Source organism: Calidris pugnax, unplaced genomic scaffold, assembly GCF_001431845.1.
Source record: "Calidris pugnax isolate Ruff unplaced genomic scaffold, ASM143184v1 scaffold52, whole genome shotgun sequence".
NCBI classification, from domain to species: Eukaryota; Metazoa; Chordata; class Aves; order Charadriiformes; family Scolopacidae; genus Calidris; species Calidris pugnax.
This window is the reverse complement of record NW_015090811.1, coordinates 943,134-966,976: the sequence shown is the minus strand read 5'-3', so window position 1 is coordinate 966,976 and position 23,843 is coordinate 943,134. Positions and strand designations below refer to the sequence as shown.

The 23,843-nt window shown below is 37.3% G+C and overlaps 1 protein-coding gene across 1 annotated transcript in view; it reads right to left on the bottom strand.

The window, feature by feature from the left end:
* Positions 1–222: 222 nt before the first annotated feature.
* SERPINI1 (serpin peptidase inhibitor, clade I (neuroserpin), member 1) overlaps positions 223–23,843 on the bottom strand; it is a 49,390-nt gene continuing 25,769 nt past the window's right edge. The window contains exons 2-9 of the mRNA XM_014938811.1: positions 22,435–22,702; positions 20,529–20,759; positions 17,622–17,816; positions 16,553–16,757; positions 10,500–10,597; positions 4,322–4,408; positions 2,996–3,085; positions 223–1,115 (exon numbers count right to left, since the gene is read on the bottom strand). Of these exons, the coding sequence (XP_014794297.1) occupies positions 1,039–1,115; positions 2,996–3,085; positions 4,322–4,408; positions 10,500–10,597; positions 16,553–16,757; positions 17,622–17,816; positions 20,529–20,759; positions 22,435–22,684 (1,233 nt within the window). The 5' untranslated portion in view covers positions 22,685–22,702 and the 3' untranslated portion in view covers positions 223–1,038. The remainder of the gene's footprint in view (positions 1,116–2,995; positions 3,086–4,321; positions 4,409–10,499; positions 10,598–16,552; positions 16,758–17,621; positions 17,817–20,528; positions 20,760–22,434; positions 22,703–23,843) is intronic.

Here is a 23,843-nt window from a genome sequence, read left to right as displayed (position 1 = left end):
TTGTAAGTGGAAACAGCAACTAATTTCCCTGCTAATATTTACTTGTGGTGTGTGTCATTCTCCTCTGTCAGTTGTATTCCCTAACTTTTTATTGAGAATAAAGGAATTATGTTGTTCCTTTAGACATTTACGAATAGAATATTTTTAGACACTTTAAAACATTTACGAATAGAATATTTTTAGACACTTAATTTTAAGTGTCTTGATTGGTTTTTTTTTAAATTTTTTTTCTTGACTCCGAGAAAGATCATTCTAGACCCCTGAAGTGAGATACTGCAGAGCTTAGGATAAAGTAGAACAACCACTTTGGGGGAGAAAAATATGTCCACACAAATGACGTTACTACTTAACTATTTTACTTCAGTCACATACATAACTATTCTACACTGACTAGTCTCAAATATTCATGCGATCAAATTTTATTGGCATCAACAGTCACGGCAGGTGAATTGCGGAGTCACATGCAGCTGCATTCAGAAAGCAACATTTTAGAATCACATGTGGGAGAGCTCACACAAAGTCTACCACAGTTATCTTATAGAAGAAAATCCACTAGGCTTAATTTGTTCCATTAAGTTTGATGAGACAGCATATCGCAGGCTGTTTACTACTTTTACAGGAACAGGAAACGATCACATTTTCCAGATGTAGTCCTTCAACTCCATAAATTATCATTAAGGTTTGCCGTTTGCATTATTCAGAGCTGCACACATTCCGCTCCTGTCTCATTGATCAAGTCAGTCTTTGGACTGTAAAATAATTACAAATAATGGATTTGCAGTTTTTTGCTTTACAATTCACTAGAACAAGAAACAGTTGTTGACATGTACACAATTTTATTTTAAAGACACAGCAATCACAATGACAGAAACAGAACCATTATTTTAATACTGTAAGCTTTCCTCTGGAAACTGACTTGCACACAGTTAGATCCTGAAAGCATTTTAAACAATACCTTGGGGGAAAACACAGCAAACCTTAAATATATTAACTTCAAACTTTATGTGCTTATCTCCTCTTTTTGGTAGCCGGTGGCAGTTAAAGCTCTTCAAAGTCATGGCCACTTGTATTCATTGCTTCAGGGTGCATTACCCTTCCCATGAATAAGACAGTACCTGTGGAAAAAGTGGGAAGGGAGGAAGGGAAGATGTCAGAACCAAGAGGAAAAGTTGAGGTTGTAAGATGACAAATACTCCTAAGTTCTAGAGCATGAGGTACAGAAATTTTAGAATTTGGTAGCCATGAAAGGCAATGGATCAACAGTCCTAGAGAAGAGGACCTCTTTGCATTTAGAACTGACACAGTGCAGAGAAGAACAGTGAAACCCTCTGCATTTAGGTGCCCCTCTGCTTATTCTGAAGGCTTGATTGCAAACCCACCAGAAATCACAAAGGTTCACTTTCATTTCAATGCTTCTGATGAAAGCCCATGAAGTACTGCCACTGATCTCAAGCACTAATGACACAGTACTGGTTTCTAGGCTGGTGGGCTCCAAAGGTGGCAGCTAACCCTAACTGGAGTGCAAACACCAAATCAGAGTAACCTTTGTGATTGTTTCTGACCCTCAAATGCATGAGCTGCTGGACAATATTCCTCACAGAATTAAAAGTGAGCCCCAGAAGCTCCATGCCAATCAGCTAATGATCATTAACAGATAAGTACTTTGAGTTCACAAATTTACTCCCCATTAAAGCATACAACCCACAACAAGGAATTTTCTGGATGAATATTGCTCCCCTACGCTATTTAATCACCATTTACATCTTTCCTGTTTTATAAAATTTCTATCTAACTTGTTTAAACACAGTAATCAATCATGAGCACTTAGGGTATTCTTGGGAAGAAGGGTAACTACCACAGAGTTTTTAAAAAGGTTTCTGACCTTAGATTTCTAGATTAGTAATAAGCTTTCAGCCTTAACTATAGTTACTGGCAATTCCTCTTTCTACATGCAACAACAACTGTGCAACATTAAGAACTGCCTCAAGGCTACAAACTCTACTCAGTTGTGATTGAAACTTTTCTTTTGGGAGAGATTTTTTTTGTATATTGAGCAGGGGAAAGGTCAGATACCCTCTCCTCAAAACACATTTTTGACTAAGTATTACAGCAAGGATACTCAAATTAAGAACTGCCTCAAGGCTACAAACTCTACTCAGTTGTGATTGAAACTTTTCTTTTGGGAGAGATTTTTTTTGTATATTGAGCAGGGGAAAGGTCAGATACCCTCTCCTCAAAACACATTTTTGACTAAGTATTACAGCAAGGATACTCAATTTAGTTTTGCTCAAAAAAAAAAAAACAACAAAAAAACCACACTAAGAGTTTGAATCATGCCTTGCAAAAAAGTGACCCTACCATTTCTGCAATCTACATGGTTTAATAAACATTGATACCTATGATGGGGATCTCAAACACAGAAAAAAAACCTCTCAAATTGAACCTATTGGAGTTTGCTTGTAGAACACACAGACCCATAGGTGGGTGTAGAGTAACGATTTGTCACCCAGACACATCCACATCATTAAGACAAATTACAAATATGAAACTGAGGAACTCCTTAGTCATTGCCCATTTTGCTAGTGAGTGCTGCTCTCATCCCTTGCCTGCCACGGAACACTTCAAGAGCACAACAGAATTATTCATAGCTGTAATATCTGCCCATTATGCAAATCATTTGGTACTGGGAACACATCTCACTGGTCTTACTACAGCCAAGCTCTTACGGAATGCAATTATTATGGATATTCAGGACCGTAACACTGTGTTCTCTGAAGAAAAAAATGGTGATTTTTTTCTTCCTCTGGGTTTTTAATCATGTAATTGTGAATATTTTTCAGTATTATGTCAGAGGTCAGTCTTTCAATATTAGGTATTTTAAGACAAATTAAGGAAAACCCATAATACAATGCCATTTCACTGATCAAAATGGGCAATTTTCTTTTGCATACATGATGAAGTACTGTGAAAAACAAAGAGTTTGCAATATTCTCACCTGTTCTTCTGTTTCTGACCAAAAAGAAAAAGGGATGATCAACTATAACTTGGGGATACAGCACTGCCATTCTGCTAATGGCAATCATTCCTAAAGGAAAAAGAACACAGGCAACTTGTTAAATACCACTGCACATTATCCTGCTCTTCAGAAGAGATACTTGTGAAGTTCATGAGTAGACATTCAAGTTTCACACCCTTGGAACTTAGTGTCACCAAGAAATAGCATGAAAAATCTAACTGAAAATGAGAGAGACCCACAGAGCACTTGCAGGCCTATTTATGCTTTAAGAATGATTAACAAGGGAGAGTGGCACAATTTCTCAGGCTGAACGAGCAGCTTATAAATTATAAGACCCAGAACCTGAAGAGGAGTTAGGATTCCTGCTCACTTTTAGGAAGAAAATGCATTACACTAGACAGCACTGCTGACCTGTTTTAAACAGCTCCAAGCCTGCAGTTGATAGTAAGAGGTAACCCTGAATAACTATGGAATATGCAACAACTAAATGGGCTGATCTTGCAGCTTTTAGCTTCAGTCTTTAAATAATGCAGAGGCTGAAAGTAAAATTAACTGGGAATCAGGCAGAATTTGACTCTTATTTTTATTTGGAGATGCACAGATTTCTCCAGGACAGTAGTATTATTTCTTAGTGTTTCATATACTTTTACATTTTCACTGCACTCTTAATACAGACTCACGCATGGCAGTAATCTCTGCCCATATTTAAGTTACAATTTAACCCAGGTCCTGATACTCATGACCAGGGAAGCCATTCTTCCTTTCCTCAAAAACTGGTACAAGTAGAGGCAATTAGAAATCACTTAATGCTACATATTGGCAACTAAGTAACTTATTTTCAGGAAAAGCATGTGATAACCACAATAACCACCCTCCCCTGGCCTCCTAGCATTAATAGTGGCCAGCTATGGTTTTGCATTTAGCACTTTCCATCTTGCATGAGCTTATTAAAATGAAATTGTAACAGCTCTCAGCTCCTTTTAACTATTTTGGATCAAATGCCTCTGACCATCTCAATTAGCAGATCAAAAACTACAAATGCTTAAGTTCCATAAAGAAAGAATAAATTGCAGTCTGTACCCTCCTGACAATCATGAGCAAAGTAAGGAAGAAGAGGTTTTCCACAGGATGCTCAAAACTTCCTGGAACACATGTTAAAAAAACGCTAACACAAAGTTTCCAGAATTCTCTTCTGAAAAGCAGTATAGTTGCTATGCTACATGCTATTTAGCTTTCCAGTTTTAAAAAATTAATTAACACAGAGTAACCAGACATTTGATTTAGTTCAGCTTTTCAGTCAGCTACCTGAGGCAGCAGCAGCTTCTGATCCTTCCTCATTAACTTCTAGAAATGCCTTGTGAAATGCCTTTGCAAGGTAAAGTTCCTTGTTATCTGGAGAGGAAAAGGAAACACATTTCAAGTGGCTCAACAGCAAGAGTGAAGTACTTAAAAAAAACCAAACACTGCCAAAAACCCCAACACTTTTGTCCACCAAGCAGGGAAGAATAAGAGCTTTGTACATAGGAGTTGCATTAAAATACCTCCTGACAACACCTTCAATGGCACCGTTTACCTCTTAAATTTGTAGTACTCTCCTACACTATGGATATTAAAAGAGCCTGGCACTGTCCAGAGCACCAGTAAACTGGACAGAATGAAAGACAGTCCTTGAACACAAGACTTTCAAATGCAACCACTGGAATAAAAAGATTATGACTTTATACGGCAAATATTTATACATAAAGAATTTTATTTGTGCATTAGGTACAATATAGACTTCCTCCAGAAAAATTTGGTATTTTTTTTCCTCTTGTTATATTTAAGAGAAGCTGAGGAGAATTATTTGTTGTAAAAACCACATGGAACTAGGTTTTCTCAGCCTTGTTTGTTTTCAATCCCTCTTTATCAGCGTTTCCATTTCGGTCCAAGCCTACTCCTTCTTAAGTCAGTGGATGTTTCATTACTTTTCTTCTCTGGCTAGACAACCAGACCTATTGGAATATACCCAGCACCTTGCAGGAAGCAAGACACACACCACCATTTAATCTGAGTTTCATCAGAAAGACATAACAAGGATTCGATATACATTTATTGTACCTGCATAAAATCCATAGTAATGACAGAGGACAACTGGCAGTTAAAGGAATAAAAGCTTTCTCAACGGAGAGATACACAACCATGAAAATCTAATCTATTCACCCCGGTGAGACAGCTATACACCATTTTGCATTTCTGATCCTGCACGAAATGTTTAACACCAAAACTCTAGCTGAAGGCTGTCAAAGGAGGAAAAGCTTGGGACTATTCATCTAATTGTTACCCATTTATTTTGATTCTCACACCGACAGCCACTAGTTCTATTACTAATGCAAGGCAAAAGCACAAGAGACAGCAGTTTAAGATGTCTCTCCCCAGATCTCATTACTGCTACACACACTCAGAGCTGAAGTAAACCTCTTGGTTCAGCTGCTTAACTTAAATCTCATCAGCAAAAGCCCTGAATCATTCCCTTTGGGACTGTACGTAGTAAAACATACTAGATTGCTACAAATTTTACTAGTTCTAGACATCAGTTGCAAGCCTTCAGTAATGCTATCCTGAAAGTCAGGATGAAGTTTCGACCCTGTTACTTTAAAACACAGGGCATGCAGCATCTGCTCATCTGCAACACTAAGCAAAATTCTAACAGCTTTTGTTTCCTTAACTGTTAACAGAAAGGCCACCTGAAAACACAGTGTGGTACCACTCCAACACTAACATCATCTTTAAGTCTGTAAAAAATGAATCACAACCTAAGTAAATACTACAATCATGCATTAAACATTCATGCCCTTAACCTTCTGTTCCTTTTCGGACCCATTAAGACTCAAAGTTTCAAAAAATATATTAGAATAAACACAGGATGTGCAAGAACATTTACACAGGTGACAATGGATAGATACTATAATTCTATACCCAAGGCAAAAAGGGCGACAGATCCATGCACATCAGCAAGTCCTGTTAAGCATGTCTCACATTACGTGTGTGCTGCCTTTGTAAACATGTCAGTTAACAGGATTCTTGATAAGTTTATTGGTCACTTCTGCAAATTCTACCTTCTGGGCAGCTGTATTTTGTTATCCTCGTTTGAGCCCCTTTCAAAGCTCTATTGGGCATTTGAGCTATACAACACATGCCAAAAGAAAACAGTAATTTTGCAACCCTTAGAGAAAAATCTTGGTTTGGAGTTCCTTATCTTAAACCCAAATAAATTTTTTATGTTTAGTAAGAGACAAAGAAATGCCCACTCAGCCTAATCATGTATTTCAATCAAATTGTTTTTTTTTTTTTTTATTACAGCACTTAAGCTTGCTCCTGTGACCTGTAATATTCTCAGTAATACCCTGTATTTTCACCCTGAAGGCTTTATTTTGCATAGTGTGGTGATGCTTATGGTACCCCAAGGTATATTTCTCATCAGAGCTCTTAGCACCTTGGAAGACTGGTCTCCCATCTGATGAGCTTACAGACCTTAATTCAGGTAGTCAGCCTACTTGTAAATGTATTCAGGAACTGAGTATTAAAAAAACTCAATGATATTTTGTTGACAGGAATAGAAGAGGTGGCACTGCAGATGAGACCAGTACGTCCAATTAGTCCAGCACACTGCTCCAGCTGTAATATCTTTGTTGTTTCAGAACAAGATACAAGAAGCCTTACAAATTAAAACTACAGCACAACTTACAAAGAAAAAAATCCTACAACCCAGCATGCGCCTTGTATCCTAAACCAAGAATACAGAATCTATATAATACACAGAATGCCTTTATTCAATGTACTATAGGCAGTTCTGATTGCTCTGAGGCAATTTCTTTCTTTTTTTAAATTCTACCAGTCTCACGACCTCAGAGAATACCCAGCAAAGATCTCTGTGGTCACGTTTTCCGTAAGAGAAGTACTTTGTGTTTGGTTTCAATTTGTTGCCTTTCACTTCATTGGATGTCTTTGTCCTTGAGTGGTGAAAAGAGAAATTCCACATCCCAGTTTACTTTCTCTAGACTCTTCTCTTTATATTGCCACAATCACATCCCTCTCTTTCGTCTCACTCTCTGAAGTGAATGGATCTATTTTCATGTGGAAGCGTAATTTTGTCACCGAATGCTCAGACATTCTTCTCTTCGATCTCTTTTGTGACTATCAAATCACTGACTGCCATACTTCAATATCACACGCACTTTGTCATTATTATACATCTTTCCTTTATGGCTTTAAGTGTGGATAAGGTGTGCATTACCCAAGTATCTACTATCATGTCCTTTTTCTCTAATAGCTTCTTGGAATCTGGATTTTCATTAGCACCAACACGATTCGATTGTTAGAACCAACACAATTTGATTGTTAGCATCTCAGAAAAGTACCACGGAGATTTGGTATCAGAGTTGAATTTTTCTGTAGGACCCTGGCCTAGATACCCATTAATGTGTGGGAGTAAGCTGAGACTTACTTCTAATGTACGTGACTCCGTTAGCATCACATTTCATTTGTCATTACACTCCATATGCTTGCAAACTCCTACTCAAAGCTGCCAACTGGTTGCTCTGCAAGTCTCATTTTAAAAAAAGCATGCAGGTTTATTGGCTTTTCTAGCTTAGACTGTCCCAGAAAAATTATACCTACCTTGGTCAAGACTTCAAAGAACTATTTACTGGACTGGTGCTCTTTTAGCTACTTTACATTGTGAAAGTCCAGATTACTTCACTGCTTACTGAAATGCAGGTCACCCTGAGGTTAAAAGCAGTTGCCATTTAAGGTGTTATATAAGAGTAAGAAATCTTATAATCATTTAGAAGAGGAGAATTTTAGTATTGAAATTAGTAAAGGTAAGAAAGGGTAAATCCTATGTAGTGTCAAAATACTCAAGTAGCAAGTTTACGTGCTGTGTAAATTATAAAATCCCAAATACCAGAAGTTGTTTCAAGATTCTTTTGAACTCCTGATGGAATCACAGATGCAAGTAAAACCTGTCAAAGTCTTTTGCTGAGAGTCAGACTACATGCAACTAGACAGCCAAGTAGGAATGTACTCCTACTCATCGGTGTTAATTGACAAAGAACTTAATTTCTGCATGACAGTAACATTTAAAATGTGCATCTGGATTAATACTTTCCCCTCTGGTTGCTCACAATCCAGATATTCCGAAAGATCAAGTTGACTCATCCATTTCCATTTTTCAGATTGAGTGCAAAAAGCAAAAAAATTCTAAATATTGAAAAATAAATCTGTAATCCTGCAATTTGACTTATATCCACTAAACCCACATATATTTCACTGAACTCAACAATCTGTGCCTGGATCTGATTACAGGATTAGGCCCGTTGTTGAAATTGCAGAAGGCTTTCCTTGACAATAATCCAAAGGCAAGAGCAACAGGAGAGGAGGTGGAGAGTATTTTTAAATGCAACAGAATTTCTGAGAAATCTCCTTAGATTTTCTTTTGTGATTTGTATCTTCCTGAATTAGAAGTGTCCAGACAAACAGTTTGTTCAAGTATCTGAATTTCAGGTTTCACGAAATACCAAATTTTTCAGAGGGCTGATGCTGAAGATGCACAAAAGCTTCCCAATTCAACTTACCTGAATAGTAAGTCAGGTAACAGGGAATTGCAAAAGGAAGATAGCAACATTTTTCTTTATGATTTTTTTTTCCTTCCCTTCCCATTTTACATTGTGAAAATTAGAACAGAAAATATATTTTGTATTTTAATTACTTAAAATTTCATCTCCATAGCATCAATAGGAAGGTTTTCCCTGTAGACATTAAAAACATTTTCTTATTCTTAATTTATGAATAACCTTTTCATCACCTGGTGACATATAGCCTTTTAAGTGAAAAGCAAGAATGTTACGGTAAAACTAATGAATTTTGTCCATATTCTCTCTGTATTACTTAATAAACAAGTTAATCTTTAAATGGCAGAGGAGTCAATTCAGCCATGCAAAACGTGGTATTTTGATTTTACACGGTACAATTGTAAAAAGTATAAAACTTTCAAAAAAGTCATTAGTCGCATGACTAAAACACAAGCATGTTCCAATCTTTCTGCTAAACTCTCTCAACTATAGAATTAGTCTCTGATAGATATTTGAATTTTACATGACACTAAATAAGAGCCAAGCACTGCCTTTGTGGTTCAGTATCCCGTGTACTTTCCATTCTGTTTAGTGCCTTTCCCCAAGTAAATACTTTTCTATATAGAGACCAGAACTTATTGGAAAGCTGACTTTTCTTTGGGCTGGTGGAGAAATCAATGGCGTTTTTTTCTTAAGAAAAATGGTACTTTTTTTGAAGAAGGATTTTTCTTTTATTCAAATTCTTTTCCCATTGGCTAACTCTAGATCTTCCCACAATTTCAATCAAAAAGTGAAAGCAGCAGAACAGTGGAACAAGCTACACGATACACTATGAACATTATTTCAAACTTAGCAAAAGCAAAAAGTATATGAAGATCCCAACCATTTCTGCTGTAAATTTTAGAGGAAGGTTGGCCCTCATTACCACTATTTTGAATAAGCCACCCAGGTGTGATTGCTTCCAGAAAGAGACAATTAAGAACAGGTATTTCCCATCAGCTAATGATCGGTCTGGCTGATTAGGCAGTAACCCACAGAGCTAAAAAAAACAACCCAAAAAAACCTCACAGAGAGCAGTATATAAGCATAAATTACAAGAGCAATGACTGCAATCTCACACTGGTGCATGTTGGGCTTGCCAAAATTAAGATCTAGACAGACCATGCTAAATACACTGCTCATGTGGATACTTTTGATACAAAAAAAATGAAACTTCTCAGGCAAGTGTGACTCAATCTCCATTTTGTGCCACTTCAATACCTTGTAGGAGGTATTAAAAGCAGAAATATCTCATTTCCACCTGAACGTCTAAGTGTATTGGATATTTTAACTTCTGAAAAGCAATTGTTGACAACATATTGAAACAGGCAAGCACCATTTGTGATTAAATTCCTTTTACCTCAGAACTCTTTCTTTCCTGTGCTGTTTCTATACAGCAGGGATCTGGGGAGATGACTAATTGTACAACAGCTTAATGCTCTTAATGCTGTGAACAAATAGCCTCCAGAGATAAAAGATAACTCCCTTGATGTGCAAATCCCATTTGCCATCAAGGCACCAAAGCCATACATTGCTCTATGGTGGATCTGCCTCTTGCACAGTATCACACTTTCTCTACGGTTCTAATGTGATCCAATTCTGAAATACTCAAGAGTGAACCTTCCCAGGCCAAAAATTCCTCCCACCTGATGGATTTCTCCCCTGCCCCAAACTGCTCCTACAGTGAGCACACAAAAATCCCAAAGGCTCAGAAAATTGCTAGAAGGTTGGGGTTTTTTTCTCCATAAAAATCTCTTTGAAGATCTTCTTGGTTACCTTTAGGTGATTTTGGTGCTTCCATATAAGCCTTGCGAGACAATACAAGAACCTCTTACCAGACATGGCAGTGAGGTCAGCGCTGCTGCTGAACAGCTCTGTAATTCCGAGACCTCTCCAGACATCCTTCAGATCAATTTCCTGTTCTACTGTGAACCTGCAGAACAGAAGAGAAAATTACAAAAAGCCCAGAATGGAAGCAGCACTTACTCTTACCAGGAGGTTAAAATTTCTAGGTAATGACAGTTGAAGCGCAGAAATAAATAATGTAAAGTAGGAGATTCAGCACCAATAGTACAGCATAGTGACACCTTCTACACAAATGCTTACAAACAAATTAGTTTACTCTCACAGTTGTTTTTCTTTTCCCCCTAATGCAGAAGCAATTAAAAATATGCTAATCCTCTGTAGAGTCCCTGACCATAAAACCTCAGTGCAAAATTATGCAGTAGCTAATGTAAATGCTTACTTTTTATACAATTTTTTTTTAATACTATAAAAACTGAATTTAATTGTAGATGTACCAGAACAGAATTTCAAATAAGGCAAAGGACAGCACAAATTTCATAGACAGCTGTTGGCAAAGGAGGAATATGAAGGCAAGACGCACGCTCCATTTTTACTTAGTGTAAGCAAAGACCAGCAGTTATGAACATGAATAGAAAGCCCAAACCATGACACTCAGCTTCTAATTACTCTGGTGGCAAAATTTTAATTGGGTTTTGATTGTGAGTAAAGAACAGGGAAAACAAATAGCTGTTAGAGCAAATGCACATGTGAGTACAACCTGGCAGGATTTCAGGATTAGCTTGCAAAGTCATGTTCTAGCCTATGTTACTATGCTAGAAGGACAAATTGTGATTTATCCTGAGGGCAAGAAGGTGTATTTTTCCTTTTCTGGCTTTTATTTCACCACAATTAGTATTAAATATATCAAGTTTTCAAGATAAATTATCTATTAAGTAGCAACGTCAAACCAGTAAAGAGTATCAGGATAGGACACTCGTGAGAAATGTCTGCATGAAAAACAAAAGTTGAGGTCACAAATAGAAAAAATAACTGCAAAACCTTTGTTTTTTTCCAACTGCAGAGAATCACTATAAGATATAAATGGAAATTAAGTGGGTTTAAGTCTCTGGACCACTAGACAGAAAACACAGGTATCTGCTAAGCAATCAATTGTGACTCAGAAAGCATGACCAAAGATGCTTTTTTTTTTTTGGGAAATGTTACTGAAAAACAAAAAAAATATTACATCAGCTGGTATAAATACCAAACTATCCCTTTTACAAAACCAAAATTAATTACTTCCCTTGTCCCCTTTTAGTTTTTTCATATGGTAAAGAGTCATCCTAAACCACTACTTGAAATAGTATCTCCCCTAGTACCTGCAGAAGAGCAGTAAGTTACAGACAAGCAACAAACGACATTTCAAATACTTTAGCTCATCAAAACTAGCTGCTTCTGAAAAACAATAGGGCTGCTTTATGCTTTGAAATATAATTTCCAGCAATGCAAACCGATGTAAACATTTGGTATGAGTTATCCTCCAGTCATGTTTGGATTTCTTTGCGTTCCTTAGTGATGTAGGTATTCAAAATCAAAGCTGACAACCTAGAACCCAGAAGAGACATTCAATCTCATTTCCCAAGCCAGGCATTTGCTGTACCTCCAGACTCCGGAAATGCTGAGCTACATGATACTGGCCCTGACACATGGTTATTTGCAGTGTTTGTCGCATATAATGAACCAGATGCTCCTATTTTTTTTCCCCCCACCATCTTTCAGGCCTTTCCGATGCTAAAAATATTATTGAAAAATCAATTTCAATACTTCTGTATCAGAAGTCATGGAATAGTTGCAACTAAGAGCACTAAAAACCACGAAGGGAAGTCTGAAAAAGCTCAGACATTGAAGAAAATATGAGGTATTTTCACCATAGGACTAGAACAAAAAGACTGGTCTGTTGAGCCAACAGGAAACCTTTGGTAGTTAAGTAGTTCTAGAAGGTTCACCAACACACATCATGGATCTATGTTCTACAGACCTCCTTCAAAAGTACTGAGCCAAAATAAATTAAAGATACTGACTGCCCATCAGCCATTAGCCAAAGTCAACGAGAAGTGAAGATGGGAGTTAGCTCTGTATTTATTTTTACAATGCTCATCTGTAAAGTCTCTTTACTTTCCTACATGTCAAATGCAGCCCAAATAGCTGAACAAAAATACTTCCCTTGATTTCCACTGCCTCTGAATCTCTTTCACATGAAATTAAGGATGTAGTAAAATGCTTAGGAAGTGGAATTAGACTGAGAAACTATTACACAGGTCTCTGGAAAGTTTAGCAGAGAATGATGACGTTTTAATGAAATTTAAAATTTATACAGGCATTAGATTAAAATGATGCATTTACGTCACCAATAGTCTCCTTAGTTATGTATCTGAACCTTCACATTTTGAGTAGAGCATTAACTTCAGCATACCACATGAAGCCATCTTTCTTCTATTTTACAGACTTTCAAGAGAGAAGAAAACATGGCTTCATCTTGTACGATGCTGTGCAACCCTTCTGAAATGCTGAATTTTTTGTGAAGTCCTTAGATGCTCAGGATCCACAGAACCAAGAAGGATTAAGGTACACTCTCTAGTTATACAACCAAGAAGTGAACTAGAACAGAGTGTGATTCATCCCTAAGGCTATAATTTCAAAAATTACTAAGAGTTCTGCATGAGAGAAAGCAAGAAATTCCAGGTTTTCAGATTGGTTCTAATGTATTATACTTTGCAGAACAAAAAGGAATGGCTCCATTGCTTGAAATGTACAATATTCTTGTTTGGAGGACAGGCCCTCAGGATTCGAATCACATTTTACCCTAGTAAGCAGCCTGCAGAACAAAGCTGCCAGATGATACCAATTCCAACATTTTGGGTGGAATTTCAGCTAGGTTGTCCTGAGGTGCTAGAACTAGCCTGCGTGATTTAATAGCCTGAAAACCAACAAGCAAACACCAAAAAACAACCCCACTAACAGCAAAAAACAAACCAAAGAAAACTCATACAGCTGCTCTGATCAGGTGAAGACAGATGATGGTTCTTTCTCTGGGAAGGTCCTTCTATCCAGGGCTAAATACAGGCTGCAGAAGTTGGCTAACAGCGTATTTCAGTGGGACAATTTTGTGCCTCTTCCATGACTGTACCACAAGATCAGCACTGGCCTATTCCTCATGAAAAGGGACAAAGGGGACCCAAGAGAGCATGTTAAAAGAAGAGAGAATGTCTGGGTTTTTTTTTCATTTGGGATAGGTTTTGGTTGTTTTGTTGTTTTTTTTTGGAGAGGAAACAACTTCCAGATAAAAGAACTTATCAGTTGAATGCTGTCTAAGGCATTTTAAAGATATTTTAAATGTACAAAAAAGCAAGAAGGTCATTATAGTGAGCCGAGCACATTGGAACAATCCTTAAGAGGAGATCTGCAGACAGTAGCACTGTTATTAGGTACTACTTCCTCCTATGCTTTTCAAATAATTTGTTAGACAGACAGCTTTGTAAATTAGATTCATGGTCTGTTTCACCCCTATGCAAAAAGTGGATTAAAATGTTGATCACTTTAGTCTGGGTTAAGCTGGAAACAATGATTTGGAAATGAAAATGAGAAAGTATAATTTAACAATTCTCTACAAATCTCTCCTTTGCTATTAAGAGGAATAACACACAATTTCATTTGCACAAAGATAATGCAGACAGAAATTGGAAAGTTGTGATTAACTCTGTTTTGGCTAGTCATTCAGGTCCTATTACAAATGTATAAGTTTAAAAAATGCTCACTTTATAATTGGATAGCATCTTTCAGGATATAAAAATTTAATTTTATTCCACTGCTTTCAATTTCTCAGTGGACAGAGCCTGCAGGCCACATTTCATAACATGCCTTTCTGAGTCAGAGCATCAAATATTTATGAAGTGTTTATTTAGAGCATTGATAAAATCCTGTAGATCACCTCTGAATCCCTAAATGGAAATCCAACACCTTGGGAGCGTGCAATAAATCTTTGGAATCTTTGTAAGGAAACTGCAGTATTAGCATATGGAATTTCAAGCTCATGATAGTTATCTTTTATAATCTGAAAACACTGAAGGTAATCAGCACCTGATTGTACCTGTTTTGCTTTTGTATCGCCTTAATTCACAAGTGTTTACCAAGTTATTTAAGGTTCTTGGATAAGAGCGACAGGCATGACAACTAGCCTGAGGATGGAATAAATAAGTACATTTTATGACCACACAAATCCTAAGCCTCAAAATCACATCCGAGAACCTGGCTATCTGAAAATCCTGGAGTCTCTGCTTTTGATTAAAAGCAAATATCAAAACAACCTCTATAATCTTAATTCGAGTCACAAACATAATTTATATGTTTTCAATGACATCCGTGTATTTAACTTGAGATACCTAAGATTCTTAAATTTGAAGCTAGTTTTCATAGAATACGTATATAAGGAAGGGACAGACATTTCTGTTGTGCATCTCTCACTCTAGGAATTCTTTGAGAGAAGATGCTCAACTTCAGCACCTGACACACAGGCTGTGAAACGCTCCACACATAAAAGTAAAGCTTTATGGATCAAAGAATCCTTATCTTTTACTTCTCATGAGCATCTAGGTACAGTTTGCCCAAACCTGGAGGAGAATTATAGCCTAGGAGAAAGGCCCCTCCTCTGCATCTTAGTGGACTGTTAATACTAAAGCTCCTGGGACCTGAAGCTCCAAGAGAAAAACAAACAAAAATATCCCAGGAATAATGTACAGTAGGTTCAGTTTGCATAAAACCTGCAATGCAGCTCTTTGCTGCTCTCCCTGCTTCTTCAAAGGAAATGCTACTTACTAAGGGACAGAGAAAAATAGCCCCAAAATGCAGCTGTTCCCTCACCACTCTGACTCCAAACGTAACAGCTTTAAAGAGAAGCGGAATTCCATCTCGAGCGGGAATCAGGGCACGCTGACAGCACCAGTCTCTTTCAACCTTATTCATCCTGGGTCGCCTTGGTTTATTGTGCTCAACTGCAGTTTGCTTCTTGAAAGTGGTCTTTGCTATGGAAAAGCAGCTGATAAACTGCAGGGATTCTTGCCCTGCTCTTTACATGTGAAATATAACAAACTCAAACCTCCAAGTCATCTGAAAACAAAGAACTATTTTAATGATTAAAAGGATTCACTACAGTTTATTTTTTCTCCTGCCACGTACCTGCTGCACAGTGCCACAAAAGGAAAACAAGTGATTCAAAACAAACTTGTGCCATATTTTTATATAAACACTTCAATGAAATCTTTATGAATCACTTGAAGGACACCATGATCCAACTATACATTATTAGTGACATTTAGTAGTAAACAACTCTGTTACTAAGTCAAGAGTAGGGCAAGCATGAAAAATATTGGAAGGTAGATGAAATAGAATTCTAGAAAAGATAACGAAGTGGTGTATGTGAGCAAATACACCGCTGAGCACACACAACTTATGTCTACAAATGAACCAACTGAAGTGTCATCCTTTGTGGTTGTAACGTCTTGTTATTCTATTGCTCCTCTAAGGAAAAAGAAACCAGCACTTATTACAACTAAGAAAAAAAAAAGACAAGAGACACAAATTGACTGGAATTACCCCTCAACACTCAACCATTTGTATCTACACAGACACACACCATTAGGACTTTTTAAATTAGCAGCACGTAGAAATCTAATTAGGACCTAAATGAAACTTTTTTAGCTTTGGTTAATTCAGACTTGCAATATTTCTATGGCTCCTGTCTAAATGGAACTTACCCATAATGAGTTCTGTAATACCCTGAGCATCATTCAGGCTGGATATATTCCTGATGATACAATTCTCCTTTCTGGAGCTCGCATAAAGACATGCAAATGCAGTGCTCATCTGCTGCTCAAACCACCATCATTCTGCACTGCACACCCCCTGGGCTTCCTTGTCAAAGCAGCCTTCATGTGGGTGCTCTATAACTGCAGACTTGATCAAGATGTTCAGGTTTTACCTACTCTGCTACTCCAATCAATTTGAATGCAGCTTTTCAGCTTCTAATGACATGAGAGCATATTCTCACCTTGGTAAATACACTTCCACTTTTTGCTTCTTTACAGAATTCGCCCATTCATTAATCAACGAGGCTTTGACCAGCGGTTCCAATGTGGCCAGTGGAACTTCCTGTCTGGAGAGAACGATCATCATACTCATCTCATCTCCCTCATATGGTATTTCCAGAACTTGATAGATACCACCTGCTTCATTGGAGCCATCGCTGAACTCTCCTACAAAAGAAAAAAACACAACACCACCATAAGCTATTAGAAGTATTTTCTTTTGTCTTCACTGGAGATAGGGGAAAATAGAAGGCTAATACTAGGCAGTATTTACTAGATGCTGGAACTAACAATGGCCCTTTCTATTCTGTTCTGGATGAAATATATATTGGCTTTTCATTATAGGATTTGAGGCTTATATCTGCTTTCTTAAAGAAAAGAAGCTTATGCAATCACACAGTTTGTAGGTAATAGGTTCAGAATTATGATAATCTAACTTCCATTGGTTCGACAGAGAGAAGACTAAGTTATTAAGGCTGCCAGGACTTCCATGGAAATGGGCAGAAGTTTTTTTTATTCAGGAGAGATAATTTGTCAATGATGAGACTGAGTGAAATGCTGCCAATGCTAGATGCTGTAGAACCCACCTGGAATTCAAGCTCAAGATAAAGGAGGACTGCTGTTCAAAGAACCCCTATTTTACCTTTCTGAGGATATTACAACAATAATGAGCAAACATTATCCATTTTAATATTTAGCACAGCACAAGAAAAACATTTTAGTGAGAGCATGATTAGCTCAAGGACTGTTAATATAGATAGAATGGATAAACATTCTGAAATCCATCATGTGGCACCAAACACATATCTAAAAAAGTAATCAAGAGAGAGGTCATTATAAATGTTGCCATCCAGTTATAATACACAAGCAAGCATATTACAAAAAGACATCAAAATCAGATTCCCTTCATTGGGCAAACACCACATTTAAAATTCTAGGTGAAGGAACAAACAACAATACAAATGAATATTACTGCAACAAAACTATTAAGGGAAGAATTATTAGCTTTAAGTTGCTAAAGCTCCAACTCACCATAGTAAAACTCTCCCTGCTGGTACATCATTGGAATCTGCACTTCACTTTCATCATCTTTAGTAAATGAAAAAGTTCTTGTATTTTCAGGTCTGAACTGTGATTTCCAACTGCCTTTAAAGTAGATTGCGTTGATGAGAGCCAAATGAGTTAGAGCACCAAAATCTCTTGATGACACAAAATCTTTGATCATATCTAAGAAAAAAAAAAAACACCCAACTGTCAGTCTGTATGTCAAATTGAGCATTAAATCAAAACTTAAGACAGCTTGAAAAATGCAAGAAAATAAAAAGCTGTAATTTCCAATTCAGATGTTCCATTAAATCTCAAATTAAACTGCCAGTGTTTTGTAAACCTAAATCACAGTGTAGGTGCATAAACTCTTCCATGGAGTACATGTTAGTCAACTGTTTCTTCATCACTACTTAAACATACCCCACAGTGAAACCAGGTGGAAAAAGGGGTCACATAAGAAATATTTACATTGGTGCTATAATACAATTCAGCTTTATCGTCTTAAGGTCAGAAATTCTACAAACTTTGGCTCCAACCCAAAGAAGCACTTAAACAGGTCCTTAAAGTGTATAAGTATACCCATTGGAACTTCACCTGGGCCAATTCTGAAGGAAGCATTCAGTTTCAGTAATGTACTACTGACTTCAAGGTAAGGACTAATCATAGAAAAAACCCCAAACCCATAAATTCACAGCATTTGTTCCACTGACATTAGCTCTTGAAAAGCAAGAGAAAAAAAAACACATCTAGCATCTGCTCTATTCATGGGAGGTATGTCAGCTGAGCGTGGCAGCTGCTTTGCTCCTACTCCTCAATAAGTCATTTACATCATCAGAAAACAGTCTGTTACCTGCTTTAGCTCATCTTAAACGGCCTGTTTTTCAGCAGAATAATTTCAAGTTTATTAAATTTGGTGCACTGACCAGGTTTGTCACTTTTCTTGACCAATTACAGCCTACTTCCAATAGCTTTCTTGCTCACTTCTATTTTTAACTGACATTGTAATATGAGGTGTTAAAATAAACACATTCCCCATTATTATTTCTTAATCCATGGTTTAAAATACAGATTAGTTTTGCTTTCTGGAGCATATGACACTGACTACCTGGTGTGAAATCTGTATCATGGGGCAGTACTTCTTCTGGGTTGCTGTTTGTACTTCATTTTATCTAGAACATTCTTAGAAATGAGATGTTAGCCATACTGCCATATTCACTCTCCGTGTTGGAAAAAAAAGAAAAAATTAAGGAGTACACTTCCAGTTTTTCCATTTCTATTTGGTACATCATATGTCCTTAAATTTCATAGCCACATCTTGTTAACGCACTAATGTAACACTAAGAATTTTTCTGGCCAGAGAAACCTTGACAGTTATGTTTTCTGCTCTGAGCATCCCATCAAGCTTAACATGCTGGAATTGGAAACCTGCCTGTCTTGTACCCCTTTCCTAATGAGAAAATAAGGCTCCTCCGTCAGAGCTGGCAGGCAGGAGAGAACGAGATCTAGTGGTCATAGACTGGGCTGAGGGACTGTTACTATCGCAACCTACTGCTGAGAGCCCCACAGCTGCCTTTGTTAGCTCTGCACAGCTCCTGCCAGGGCAATGGTTATCAGCTCGGTCAGCACACGTGGCAGGTGTTAAGCAGGAGAACTTGCTGTTCTCTCCAAAAGAAGGAGAATTTTACTTTTCCTTCAGACAGACACCACGCTTTGCTGAAAATACTCTGCAATCTACTGCATCACTTACATTCCCTTATTTCTGTAGCTTGAGATAAAGGGCAGAATTTATTATGAATATAATAGCTGCTATTTTCCCTTGGAAAAAAACAGATCATTTCTGAAATGGAGTAAAAGCATTATATGAGGTGTTTTTCAGCTTTGGTGCCATACATTTCCATGAAGCATTATGGATTCTTAAATGTTCAGAATGGATTCTTAAATGCTCAGACTACACAGTGATGTGTTAATTCTTTACAGGAAATTCCGACACCTTCAAATTTACGATGGTACAACTGATGTTAGAGCCAGACCCCTGTTGAATTACTCTTAAAATATCAGCCTCCAGAGTGTGCCAGATGAACTAGAATGAGATTATGCTTTGATCCCGACCACGGGGGACTAACTTCACTCCCATAACTTGAGACTCTGCATGTATTCAGAAAGTGTCACAGCTTTGGGTTTCCACAAGCAAAGCAAGCACCACACCATGCGGATCTGAATATGCATATTTACATCAGTAATCTTTTGCTTACTCCCCTACTGCAAGTTTTTGTTGTGAAACTCTGTTGACAGTCTGTCTAAAATCAACTGCTCTCTCAAATGCTATCTAGTTTCCTCACATTAGAACAGACTAAAATACAGGGTTTGATATCGTGGCTGAAAATTATCTTTTGTATTGCTTAGTATTCTGTTTCTCAATACCTTGTAACTATGAGTTCCTCACAGAACTAGTGACACTCCACACAACTAACACAGAGGCCAATAACCACTTTGTGGACAACTTCTCTGCAGATAGGAATAGTACTTACCTGTTTTGTTTTTAATACTGAAATCAGTATTAAAATGCTATTCAAATACCAACCATCAAAACATTCTCCTTCAATAAATGTTGCAGGTACTTTAAGAGGGTAAGACTGGGAAAAATATTCAGACAGATACTACCATATGATTAGCAACAGCTAATATTACTTAAGATACTTAAGACAGATGACTCCTGCACAAGAAAATTAATTTCACAAAGAGCTGACACTAGAATTCTTTTTAAGAGAAAAAAAATACTTTATTCTAAAATGGAACAGATAAGAGGCAAGGCAACAATTCACCAACACTGTACAACTCTGGAAACATAAACACTTACTGCAGGAAGTATATAAAAGAATCATGTGGACTTACTATTTGTATGATTCTCCACCCACTTGTTGATGTGGGTGGCTACAGCTGCACTTTGGGTGAAGTCTACATTCTCGACTTCAGCTTTAAAGTATTTTTTCATCAGCTGCAGAAATTTGTCACTGATATGAAAGCCGTTCTGCACATAGAGAGCGTTAGCAATATTCAGAACATAATGACTTTCTTCAGTAGTTGCCATATCAGACAGGTCCTTCAAGAAGGTAAATTCTTCACCTGAGGAAAGAAAAACAGATTCAGTGTTTCAGAAAAGAAAGTTATTCCAAGTTTTTTTTCTGCTGGAAATTCACAAAGACATTTTATGCAAGCAAAAGAGAGTCCCTTTTTAAAAAAAAAACAACAAACTTGTTTCTAAACCTACACACACCTTCAGATCTGAAAGAACAATCTACAAGGCAGAACATATTATTTAGAGCTTATTTTTTTCTACTACCTATAATTAGCATAATTAACAAGATATTTGGATCCCGTCACAGACAAACCTATCAATGATAATCCTTTTTAACAACAAGAGAGTAATTAAATTCTTATAAGGCACACTTTTATGTCTTGCCACCACAAATCTCTAACAGAATTTTTGTTACACCCTGAAAACCAGTTGTTTAAGAAAAGGTGAATTTTAAGTTTTGAAGCTAAGTAGTTCTCCATAGAATTCTCTCTGCAAAAGAAAACTCTAGAATTTCCCAGGATCTTGCGTGGGATAGTACAGAGTCATTTGCTTGGGTAATGAGGAATCCTGAGTAGGATTAAAATAGTCTCCTTTAAAATAGGAAGCTTGTACTGTTGTATCATCTACCTGAACCTGAAATTGGTTATTTTAAAAAACCCAAACAAAACCTTAAAAATCGAATGCAATGCTATATCCCAAGCAGAAATCATTGGAGTACTTACACTGAATACTACTCCTGCAAGAACAGCGCATGACCTAGCTCAAATCAACTGCCTAACTTCTTCAATTATACTCAAGGGATAATTTATCAATGTTTTAGTGACAAACTGTAGAACTAAATATGTGCTTAGTCTCCACAGAGAGGCATCACCTGTGCAGTGCTTCTGTTGAACATGTTTTGAACACTGTATTCAGAAATTCCTCCCCAAGATGCTTTCACCGAAGGCTTAAAGTCCAGTACGTTATATGAATAAGAAATTTCATTCTGGTTTCAAAGCCAATTACTTTGACATCAAAATTCATAGAAATTGCCTCTTCAAAGTCTTTTTTGCCATTCACTTATGCCCTTCATTTGCAGTCATATTAACAGTTCCTTGCACTCCACAGCACAGCACTACATCCAGACACATGACTTGGCTCATCCCATACTACGAAGGGGATGGTGGGGTAATATTGTTCTCTGCTAAAGAAACACATCCTTTTTCTTAGAAAGGCTGATGGGAACACATGCTGTATCGTGCTGAAACAGCCAAGATGCTTATATTTCCTAAATTAGCTTGTGTATTTGTACATGACATTATGCAATGGAGACAGAACTTTAATGACAGAATTAGGATAACAAACCTAGAGGTTGTACCCACAAGAGCCAAACAAGTTTTGTCAACGTAAGAGACATTCCCAGTTAAACTGCAAAGATTTTCGTACTTTCTTATAAAACAATATTGCTAAAACTACTGCTTTCCTCTCTGGGTTTCATTATAATCCCTAAAATTGCTTAAGATTCAGGTGCCCAAGCCAGGATTGTATGTTAGCATCTCTCAGCTCATGCAGAATCCCCTGAAGCATGCTTCAGCAGGCTCAGGCCATCAACCAGCAAGCCAAGAAGCCTACTGATTAATAACCCACAGACATGACCAGGCTACTTCCATCGTTGTTCAGGCATTACCATCTGTTTCTTTAAGACAAAAAGCCCCCCAGTAAAACATGACTAAAAGGTCTTACCATTTTTTAAGCTGTCAAAACCCAAGGAATGTCGAATTTCCTTCAAAGTGGTTCCATGGGCTCCAAGCTCTATCATTCCCATGGCTATTGCAATGCTCAGAGGAGAGAAAAGAATATTCTCATCTTCTCTTGCAGCTCGCAGCTGATTGTAAACATTCACAGAAAGCTCAGCAATAGTTTCATCAGGAAAATTTGTCTTGAAGGCTTTGCTTTGCAAAACAAGCAAAGACAACAGTCCAAGGAAATACATGTCTTGAGATTCTAATATCTGCAAGATAAATTTTAGAGAAAAGAAGTTAACCTTGTGAAAGTAATAAAAGATTCAACTCGAGAGAAAAGGGAATAGTAGGCTTTTAGTTTTAAAGCTGTGTGGAAAAACAACCCTAGTTATGGAGTTCAATGCACAATTCAGTTATCTGGAGGAGAAACTAAAACATATACTGAAGTAATGACCCATTTTAAAAAAAAATTACCTACTTTATTATGTGAATTTATGCTTTTGAAAGCTTTCAGCAATAGATTAACAAAATGTAGCTTCTATGTTTTGTTAGACCTCAAAGACATAGCAATGCCTGTCCTACTTGAACATTTTAATTCTGCTTTTGTTGTTGTTTGTTAAGCAATGCTGATCTGGAATTTCTCTAGTATTCCTCTAGTTTTTAATCAAGGAGACTTACAAACCCGTATTTCTTTTATTCGACCTTCCAATAACATGCAACTTATTCATCTAAATCAATCTAAGCCCCAAACTGGTAAAAACTATTTCAAGCACTGTAAGAGAGCTTGCTGACACCGCTGACAAACGAAATCTACCATGATGTTGCTCAGTTGCAAAACACATGGCAAGCAGCCAAAAACTCTCTGAAAGAAAAATAAATCATGTCTTAGTTATCAAGTTAAATCCCTTTTGTTAGTAAATAACGGCCAAAAGTTGGTTAGTTATGCTAGCTAGGAGACACCACCTGCTCAGAGATCTTTAGAAGATAAAGTTACTGTATACACCAGTAAGAAAGATTCAACAGGGGAAATAAGAAAGTAACCTAAATAGAAAAAAAAGATTAGCAATAAGGCTTTTGAATAGTCCTCCAAGCTTTGCTAAACTGCCTCAGTAAGCAACAGTTCTCACTCTATCCCAGTTTAGCTCATCACACAACTACTGACATTAAGATTCCAGCTCCTGGAGCTGGGTACGTAATGTTTCCATCCTTCTATTTTTCCTTTAAATTTCACACTACCTTGGCATCCTACCCACTGCTGCCAAGTGTCTTGGGTCAGCGGTACCAAGCCAAGAGAGCTTGCGTTTCAGTTCCGTTTCTTTGGCGCTTAAAGTACCTCTAAAACATAACAAAGCAAAGATTGTTGAAGCAGTATTTTAGGCAGCACAAAACTAAAAGCTTTAGTCCAGAAGC